This window comes from Eptatretus burgeri, chromosome 11 (genome assembly GCF_056783735.1).
Source record: "Eptatretus burgeri isolate ZD-2024b chromosome 11, Ebu_testis_v1, whole genome shotgun sequence".
In the NCBI taxonomy this organism is placed as follows: Eukaryota; Metazoa; Chordata; class Myxini; order Myxiniformes; family Myxinidae; genus Eptatretus; species Eptatretus burgeri.
In genome coordinates, this window is record NC_140971.1 from 82996768 (window position 1) to 83007985 (window position 11218).

General features: G+C 41.2%; 1 protein-coding gene across 2 annotated transcripts in view; it reads left to right on the forward strand.

Moving 5' to 3' along the window:
- The window catches only part of LOC147017499 (A disintegrin and metalloproteinase with thrombospondin motifs 18-like), a 181984-nt gene extending 171245 nt beyond the window's left edge, over nt 1-10739 (forward strand). For both annotated transcript variants that reach the window (XM_085847208.1, XM_085847207.1), the window contains one exon: nt 9647-10739. In XM_085847208.1, the coding sequence (XP_085703334.1) occupies nt 9647-9765 (119 nt within the window). In that variant the 3' untranslated portion in view covers nt 9766-10739. The remainder of the gene's footprint in view (nt 1-9646) is intronic.
- The last annotated feature ends 479 nt before the right edge of the window (nt 10740-11218 follow it).

Here is an 11218-nt window from a genome sequence, read left to right on the forward strand (position 1 = left end):
ATGCAGAAAGCCCACGCGCAGGCAGTAACCATCTCCGATTTTGGAAATTCTTCCGAGAAAAAAAGTTGACGTCAAAATATCTCCGCTAATGGAAATCGCCTAATAAATTATCTACAAAACTAGGCAAGCTGTTTGAATTTTGTTTGCGGGAATCAAGCCGGGCATTAGCACAGATAATTTATCGCAAACCTGATACATCACAATGACGTCATATTCGTTTTTATGATGTCATCATTAAGAGGACGAAGATGTTAGCTCATTTGAGCTTGTTTTAAAAGGTCTTTGGTATGACTCGGTTGGGGTTTGAACCACCGAACTCCCAGACTTGTAGAGGACGCTCAAACCATTTATTATGCAAGTGAGTTTTGGTGATATTGATATTGTTACCTCTGCCACCGAAGGTGGACAGAGGTTACGTTTTCACCCCTGTCTGTCAGTCTGTCTGGTTGTTATCTTGCCAAAACGAAGTTTTTGCAAGATATGTTAGTGAGCTTGTATGTTTTTTGTTTTTTTTGTCTGTAATCACGTATAAAAAATTCTGCAGAGCACAGTCATCATCGGAAATGTTTGTAACTTCGCATATCAGAGGCCTATAGAGGTCCGTTTCAGCGCACAAAATTTTGAAGGTCAAGGTCAAAGGTCAAGGTCACTTTGTCGCAAATCAGCGGAGTCGACGAAACCCTTATTTTTTGAGTAATTTTGATTGGATCGTCTTCAAACTTCATGGGAATATAGTTCATGGTCTGGCGCTCAGCTGATTAATTTTTGGTGGCGATTGGCCTTGACCTTCATGGTTAGCGCCTGAGGTCAAACATATTTGACCCCAAGGTCAAATTTTCAAGTTTTAGGAACCATATCGTGTAGCACCGCAAATTGAACACCTCGATGAGTGCTTTCTAGATATGTCAAGCTTGAGACATTATGACGTCATTTGGTGACGTTATGAGGCAAACGCATATTTTTCATGGTTACTGTAGAACGATTCTCATCAGAATCTCTCGTAGGCAGATATTCCTCAAGGAGTCGCTCCTGGTGGATAACAGCTCTTTTCACCTCAGTGTGACCTGAAAGAAGTCACACGTGGTCACCTTTTGGCAAGATACGGGTCACCCTGAGGGTGACGTTGGTTTATTTATCTATCATTGAGCAAGATATCACAAAACGTTGTTGATGGATTCGGACGAGATTTAGTGGACATGTTGAGTGTGTGACATTGATGAAATGATAAGATTTTGGTGAAGATCCGGATCTCCTACCGGATAGTAGAATTTTTCTAGTGATTCTTCATCATTGAGATGGGGCCAAAAAACGATACATACAATGATATCCCAAAAGGTTATGGATGGATTCAGATGAAACTTGGTGGACAGGTTGGGTGTGTGACAAGGCTAGAAATGATTTAATTTTGGTGAAGATCCGGATCCGGATCTGGATAATTTTTTAGTTTCTAAAGTAATTCTTTACCATTGAGAGATGGTGCCAACAACGATATATAGCACGATATCTCAAAAAAGTTGTGGACGGATTATAACAAAAATACTTTGTGGATGAGTTCGTTAGGTGAAAATAACAAGCCGATTCGATTTTGGAGTTCCACATCGACATCCTGCATATCAGTGGGATACAGAACGTAAACTGTTCAGCCTGGCGGAGATATGCGCTCTACCGAGTGTCGTTCTATTTCCTCTTGCTTTACCATAATATTTGTGTGAAATACATGTCAGAGATGCAGTAGAAAGTTTAAATAATGCAATATCAACAAAAATAATACTTCCGGCATCCTCTCTAATGCAAAGCAATCTCAAGCATTCAGGCTAATGCAGTGTAATGGCAAAATTCAACAGCGAATCCATTTTCAATGGATCCAACACTTCAGCATTCTTGTGATGTGAAGATGTTGCACGAGTTCAAGTTCAAAATGCTGAAGTCAGGTGGTGCGCATGATGCAATGTGTCACGTGGGTCTACGTGGGAGTCAATTAAGCTGATTCATGCCTCGGAATACTCGCTAATCACTCCAAACTCGCTCGTTATGGCAACCACACACGAGTATAAATGTACACATTTTGAAGAATATGGTCAGAGTCTCTTTATACTGTGGCATACTATCAAATGAACAATTTACTTTGCTTCTTGCGATTTCAATGTTCAAATTCCTCACAAATTCCTCCTGCTCCCCACAAATTTAAACTTCCTGGCAAATGTCTCCTGCACTTCCTGTGCCACAATTGGTTCACCTGATTCATGTGCTTGCGGAGTCAACATTTTTTTCTGTTCTCCTCCTGTTCTCCTTGAGAGTCAACATCTCTCTGGCTATTCTGAGAGAGCCACCTCAGCACCGGTGAGCCTAGCAGTTCACTCAGGTAGATAAATCAGGAACTGCAAACAGCCATCTCTCTTCAGGATATTAACCTCTTGGGAGTTATCTACTGTTAGTTAAGGCGCTGTCACACCTTGACGATTTAGCCAGCAATGGCATCGTATAAAAATATATGTAAAACGTTGGCGTATGCTGAAATTTTGATGTTTTTTTTTTTAAGTTTTGGTCGTATTCATAACATATTAGTAACGGGCACCGAACGTTTCGTTGTCTTATAGATAACTTATACCAACGAATGCTTAGCCTGTTGGCGGCGTTCACAACCTATGCCAAACGATAGTTTAACTTAGGCAGAGCGCGCTGCACGTATCGCCGATGATCACGTGGCGTAGCCTGTTAAAAACCTGCCACTCGCCGATTTAAATCAAAACCGCCTGAAAATTGGAAGTGTTAACATCGCAGTCACACCTTGACGATTTAGCCAGCGTATGCCGACCTATGAAAAATGTGTCGAATACGGTATGGGTAAGTTGTGTATACGTTAAGAGCATGCTGAAAAACGATGAAGTACGCTGTCATATTTCGTGGTACGTTTAGTACGTTGTGAAATTTCAAGCATGCTGAAAATTTTACGACGTACTCGCCGTATGGCTCACACGTTCCGCTACGTTGGGAATAAGTTGTAGGCACGATATGCGATCGTTGACACACGTCGACACAAGTTCCTTGTAAGTTACTCATAAGTCGAGACACGTCGAGGTAATGTTTAGCGTACCCGAAACTTATTTTCTCCGTCAAGGCACATTTTCTTTTTTTCTCTTTGGCTCCGTGAAGGCACGTGACGAAATATCTGAAGTTGTTGTTATTGTTTTTTATTATTGTTTTTTTTTTAGTCGATCACGAATTTTAAAATATATTCGGACATTTGCTTTAAAGTTTTGACGTCGACGTGACAATATCCTCAAACAGAAAATATTCACAGAGGAGGAACTAAGAATAAGACATGAGCAAACTGAAGAGGCAATCGGATGTGACGTAACGGCATGTGACAAAATATCGGAAGTTATTGTTGTTTTTTTTATTTTTATAAACGCTGCCAATACGCCATTATACGGTAGCTGTAAATTAGAAACACGTTCAGTAAGTTCTGTGGTCGTCCGGAAAACGTCAATCAAATACGTCAATATGCGTTGGAGGTACGTTACTCCTAGGTTCAAATCACGTGACTCATAGGTTAGAAATAAGTTTTGGGTACGCTAAGCATTACCTCGATGTGTGTGCAACGATCGTGTAACGTGCCTACAACACGTTACTCATAGGTTATAAATAAGCTTCGTGTACGCTAATCATTACCTCGACGTGTGTCGACGTATGAGTAACTTACAAGTAACGTGTGTCGATGATCACCTAACGTGCCTACAACTTATTGCCAGCGTAGCGGAACATGTGAGTCATACGCTGGCATACGTCGTGAAATTTCAAGCATGCATTCAAGCAATTTCAATCTATTTGAGGACAACCGCAAAGTACAACAATGAAAGCCAGTGTACTATGACGTATGGCAGTGTTTTTCAGCGTGCTCTTAATGTTATCAAAACTTACCCCTAACGTATTCGACTTGTGCCAGCATTTTAGACAAATTTTTCATAAGTCGGCATACGCTGGCTAAATCGTCAACGTGTGACAGTGCCTTTAGAGCCACCTCTCACATACCTACTGCCCCTGATATTAACCCAGCCTGGTAACTCTTCAACAGACACCTGCTCTCCCTTATTCACAGATTCATCCCATCTCATCTTCAGTTATCATACCATTCTTCAACCCATGGTACACTGAACAACCACTCTCTCTCTGTACCCACCCTTCCCTGTCATTCCCAACTGCCCCATGATTCTGTATTTTTTCACGTGAGAAGGTGGAAAAGTTACTGGCAATGCTCGAATCTGATTCTGAAACTGGACCAGATGGCATTATCTCATGTGTCCTAAAAACCTGCTTTGTTGCTTTTGCACATCCTCTCTACCATTTTCACCATATAATTTGTCCCAGGAAATCGTCTATCTGCTTGAAAATCAGCCAACATCACTGCATGACAGTGAAAGGTGCAACAACTGATCCCATTTCCTATAGATCTGTCAGATTACTTCCAATCATCAGCAAGGTCATGGAATCCATAATCACAGTTGACATGAAATCATTCCTTTTCTCCACCGACTTCATCTCAGATCACCAATTTGGATTATTGAAGAAGGTTACTCTACCCTGGACATGCTGCTTATACTCTCCCAACAATGGAAAGAGGCCCTCAATGTCAGACATGAGATCAGAGCCATCTCTCTCAACGTATCTCGAGCTTTCAATAGTCTGGTATCTCGCCTTGCTCTTCAAACCCTCTGCCAATGGCATCCAAGGCCAACTCCATTCTTGGGTTGCTGAGTTCCTCTTCCCTCGTTGCCAACATTTGGCTTTCAACAGTATCCTTTCATTTCCTCTTGCTAACAAATCTGGAGTGCCCCAAGGCAGTGTACTCAGCCCCCATTGTATTTTTATCTTCATTAATGATGTCTCTGACTCTTTGGAAAATACTCTTTATCTCATCTTTCAGAAAGGTGGGCAGCAACCTCCTCCCTCTCTTTACACCTTGGTAAAATCAAACTATTTGGAATAAGTCTCTCTCTCTCTCTCTCTCTCTCTCTCTCTCTCTCTCTCTCTCTCTCTCTCTCTCTCTGGAAAACCCTCCCATCTACTTTCTTAACAATCCTCTTGAAGAGGTGCAGTCACTCAAATTCTTGGGTCTCATTATTTGCCATGATCTTTCTTTGGAAAACCACATATCAAAGTTGGTCTCCAAAGCCAGTTGCTAATTTGGCATCCTCCACCATGTACGGTCCTTCCTTGGCACACCCAACACTTATCCACCTCCTGGGCCTTCATCTGCAGCTTGATGGAGTATGATCTCCCATCTGAGCTGGTTCCCCTGCATCACACCTTGCTCAGCTTGACGCTGTGGAAACCAAGGTCTTCAAGATTATTGGAATCTCCTGTGATGAAGCTGTCTATGGGTGTATCATTTTGACATCTCAGACAGGTCGGTGGTCTCTCTGTCTTCTACCGCCTCCTTTATGGTCTTGCACCCTCTGCTCTTTCCATGCTTTGTCCCTCCTTTCTGGGCGCATGCGGTCGAGGAGCAACCCCCTTCTGGCAAAACTCCGAAAATCTGGAATCACTGTTCATCTCCACTCAAGTCATTCCTTTGTTTTTTTGCCAGCCTGTGGAACCAAGTTCTACATTCTCTTCAATCTCATTCTTCCCTCCAGGTCTTCAAGACAGCTGTTCACCACCATCTCAGATCATCCCTGATCCAAAACCATCATCTTTTCTATTCCCGTTAAACCTCCACTCACCCCCAAACCCACTTCCTTCCAAATTTTCAGTTTTTCCTTCCTGAGATTTGCTTCTCTCTTCATCCTATCCATCCCCTGAATCCTCCCTTACCCCTCATTCTTGCCACACTCCGTTGTTTGCCCATGTCTGTCTATTTTGTCCCTCACCCCTGTTGTTGGCTTCCCCCTCTTTCTGCTGTTCCTTTTGTCCTGTTGCATCATGATCTGTTCCGTGTTTTAGCTCTTCCACAAACCTTCACCTTGGACACAGAAAAACAATTGATGGCATTATAAGCAGATGTTTGTTTATTTTTAATTTTCATTGTATAGATGTAAATAAATAGCACGTGACAATGACCTGAGCCAATTGCGTTAGTAAGATGGCAACAATTCTCGATAAACATTTTGATGTTCTCCTTCGACTAATGGGCCTTAGTGGCTCTTTCAAACTTTATTTGTGTGCAACCTTCATTGAACACTTTTACACGCCAAATTCATTCTGTGTAACGCCATTTTTTGTGGTTCAGTATTGTATAACCACATGTTAATACATGAAGAAATCTCTTGACAAGAATGCGATCAAACCAATTTTTTTCACTACATCTATCTATAATTCCAGCAATGTGTGTGTGTGTGTGTGTGTGTGTGTGTGTGTGTGTGTGTGTGTGTGTGTGTGTGTGACCGCTGTTTCTCAACAACCACTGGTCCGATCCAATTGAAACTTACCAGGTATGTTGCTGGAGACCCGAGGATGTGCCTTTTCAAGGTTTGATATTAATCGGACAAGTGCTTCCCAAGTTATGGCCATTTATTTACCAAACCAATCACAGGACACGTTGCTGCGTAGGCGTGGCCGATGGGGAAAGGGCGCCTTATTTACCAATGACAGGACACGTTGCTGCGGCCATTTATTTACCAAACCAATGACAGGACACGTTGCCGTGTAGGTGTGGCCGATGGGGAAAGGGCGCCATTTAGTTACCGTGGTGTAGGAGTGGCAATGGTCAATGGCAGCGAATGTCATAGCAAGCAAAGACAGGGAGGTAAACTTGATTTTAATTAACTCTGTGTGTAAGTATCACAGCAGTTGTTACTTCAATGCAAGCAATAGTTCGTGGAATGATGTGAACATTCCGTACGGGCACGCACTACTTCCGGATAGTGATGACTCACTGTATTCTAATAATTTCTCGATTTCTTATGCGCATTTATAGATAAACACAATGCCCCAATCCAGTCGTCGTTTACGAGAGTGAAGGAACGGCCTGTGTGGTTGTTTGAATTTTTTTTCAACGTATGCCCACGCACATAATGCCACGCACGTACGGGCACGTACTAGTGTGATTAATATCAGAAGCACTTCTCAGCAACCAAAATGGCTTTACTCCAGTAATATCCATCCCTTGGGACCATACTCTGTATAGAGCGTTGGTGCTACCTCAGCAGTCTCCTTGGCTATTGGACACAATCCTGGATGGGTCGCCACTCCGACACAGGATACCAGCATGCTGGCACTCATTTTGCCGATTTCGGAAGGATGACCGGTCGAGTTAACCCCACCTGGTATTAATTCAACGGCTGAGCGGAGTTTGAACTCAGGACCCGAGGATCCCAAACACACCACCCTAACCATTAAGTCAACACCAGGCATAGACCACTCCAATACCCATCTTATTATTGCTACCAAAGCAGTCTCCAGTAATCGACCACTCCAATACCCATCTCATTATTGTCACCCAGCATCTCAGCAAAGTCTGCCCATTGTATTCTGACTTCGGTAGAGATGGCACATCGTTTGGACGTTTTCTTTCCACTTGGCAGTGTTCATTGTGATCAGCACTGCAATGCACGCAGGCTGTTGAAAAATTGAAATTAGAATATCCATCCCACCGCACTTTTGTTCCCACGACTGATGAACAGTAGCAATAGTAAGAACAGCAGCAAGCTTGTCACATTCCATACAACTGTAAGTTGTAGTCCTTTAGCGTTATTTATTGGCTTTGTGCCCATTAGTATTCAATGCTGATTAGATTATACAATATACATTATCGGCATGTGCAATTTGACTGTCGTTAAAAGTGACCAAATTGCTTCTCTTCCATAGATCAACTGTAGATTTTTTTATTGTCATCGACAGGAAGTATCGATACTAACATGAGACCTGCAGTGAGGCCGCGATGGAGGGTACCCTTGTCGCCTGTAGTTTATTTTCAACACCCAGAGATATATTCAACACTGGGAATATTTTATACAGTATATCTGATGGTATTAGATCACATCACAAGCAATGATTGGATCTTCGGGCAGTTTTGATGCCAAAGAGGAAACATTCCATTGATGCTTCCTACCTTTTTGGCAGGATTAACAAGTTTTATAGACTAATCCGGCACTTATCCTACTGATATCAGGACGTCAAACATCGGAGACGTCCCTCCTCCGTGGATCTCAAGATTTTGAAGATGGTTCATCATTTACAAATTCTTATCAACTGGTAATGTTTTATTATTTACTCAACCAACACTTTGATATGAATATTAAGAATAGGATTAAGAGGTTTTTTTGGGGGGGGGGAGGGGGGGGTTCAGTCATAATATCTTGATTAACATAAAAGTTTCAAGAAATGTTAGACTTACAACACCGGTTACATCATTTTGCTATTTTAAAACGTTCTTGTCAGCCGGAGTTTTCCTTGCAACGTGTCATTGATATCTAGAGCCGGTGAAATGTGTGGGCCGCACGATGAAACATGCCAGTGGCCTCAGTTTATGACTGGTCCAGAGGCCTTAGCACCATTTACAGGATTGCATCGCAACACACGAGCTGCCAAAGACATAAAAGCATCTGTTTGAAAGGCATTTTGAAATCTCATTGAAACACCTCTGCAATAACCTCGGATGTCATGGAGTACAAAGTTTCATTTGATTTTCTTTTTTTGGGAAGGGGGTGGGGAGGAAGCGGGAGGGGCTAAATAACTCCTTTTCCTTCACTGTGACAATGAATCCCAATATATATATATATATATATATATATATATATATATATATATATATATATATATATATATATATATATATATATATATATATATATATATATATATATGACTATGCAAAAGTATTGGGCCACCTTGAAAAAAAATATACACTTTTATCGTCACATTGGCCTATTTTGATAAATACAACGTGTTATGATCATGTTTTATAAAAGAAACAAATAATGAATTGTATTTTATAATTTCATGGATGAAATTTCAATATCTGGTTGTGACCATTTTTTGTTTTGGAAAAGCTTATATCAGAATCGATGGTGTGCGTAATGGTGAGAGCATCCGCTCCGAGTCTGGGAGGTCCAGTGGTTTAAAGTCCGTCCAAATCATACCAACTACTTTAAAAATGGTATGTGCTGCATCCTTGCTTGGTGCTCAGCATTTAAAAAGATAGAGCACAAAGCAATGCTGGGGAGGCAATGGCAAACCACCCAGTATAACCCTTGCCAATATTATATAAATAAATATAGACTGTATATCACAATCCAAACCATTGTAGTTTGTAACAATCTATCCGATTGATGAAAACAACCTGAAAATCCAACAGATATTTTGACATCAGCACAATGTGGAGAGCAATTTATAATTGGGGACAAGTTAGGGAGATCCAAAATGCGGGGAAATATCCATTTTTATCATAAACTGATTGAAGCAACATTGGCAATTCATCAATTGTAAAAGATTATTCATTCAGAAAGTTTGAATCAAACAATCTCCAGTAATCATTCATTGGGATTGACAGTTTCAAAGTTTGAAAACCACATTAAATATTTCATCGAATCGATTCACTTGCGAGGCCATCGCGGTGATTTATCCAATTGGAATCCATTTGTGTAAGGAAATGTATTTATTATATTTGTGCTTCCTCTAATCAGTTCGTGACTTTTTCTCTTTTCAGAGTCGACGACGTGTCAAGATGCATTCCCTTGGTGCTCCTTAGTCCCCCAGCATGGAGTATGCCACCACCAATATTACGGCAGTCAATGCTGCCTGTCCTGCTCCAAAAGCAACTTGTGACCTTGTGGTACCCGATGCCACATTTCATTCAACTAATACTATACACAGAACGTTGTATAACTTATTAACCTCAAATTTTCCTGGACTTGCTGCAGCAGACGGCGTAACCTTTGGTAATTCTGACGGGGCCGACGAAGTGACAGAGATAATAAGTCGCGCACAAAGGCATTCACATGAGACTGCACTGTTTGACGTGATGTGAAGATATTTAGAAGGTGCTAACGTTCCGCCGAAAGAGTTTCCTCTCTAAGCACTGCACGATTGGCAGGCATTACAGTCTGAAGCATGTAAAAAAATAAGGTGCTGGCACTCACACCTGGGACTGTCATTGGCTGAGGCAGTTGTAGAATGAGGGAAGCTTAGCAAATTCACACATCAGAAATACCACTTTGCAGTTTTCCGAAAAATTCACTCCCAAAGCTCTGTTGTTGTTGCTGTTGTTAGGTGTTTCCATTTGCAAAACACTGTAAAATAATTGTACTCAAAATACTTTGAAAAGGAATGACTCTGCCAATGGCAATGCTACTCAGCGGCGATGCTATTCACTGGCACTATTGTTTACTAATTCTTAAGAATATGGGTGCTTCCTTTTATCATATTTTTTTTTTTTGTTGTTGTAAATTTGTATACAAAATATTTTGTCACAGGTCACCACGAAAAGAATTTAACTTCTTTTTAAAATCAATTTAAATAGATTGGGACCTTTTTATTATTTGGGGGGGGGGGGGCTTGGCTTCTCTACTGTAAAAAGGGAAAAAAAACAAAAAAAACTGAAAATGGCAAAATGTGCAACCTCGTTCCCTCCCTCCCCTCTCTCCCCTTTTATTTGTCCAACCAACCATGGTGCTTTCAGATGCACTTGTATTGAGCTTCGTATATGTAGCTGCTGGCAGACAATCCATTATAACAAGTGACATCTTGTGCATCTCTGTTAATTTATTCATCATTAAAATAAATGTCTGATGTGTAACGTGTGACCTTCTGTTCATTCCGCATTATTTTAAAGTCAAGTGAATTGCCAGCGACGGATGTGATCTGTTCGTTTTTTTTCTTCTTTTTTTTTTTAACGAATTGTCATGAAATGACATGGGGGCTGCTTGCAGCAGTTCGAGACAGGGAGGGTTCCTAATGAAGCAAGGTGATCGAATTTACATTTGGTCCGTTCTATAAAGGGACTCCACACTTTGTCAAATGCAACAAGACATTCAACATCTACAAGCAAGTTGCAGAATACAGGAAGCCAGAGCTTAACCTCCTTTCCACAGGACAACATGCCCTATGATGATGTAGATCCTCGAAAAAAAAACCTTTTGTACAAGATGATACAGTTGCACACAGATGATTTTGTCACACCCACTCCATCCCCACCCCATCTGTTCACCATCTTTTTTTTGTGTAATTGTGACGGCATGACGCAAGTGTTTGTACGATAGTCACCAAAAATATTGTCGCA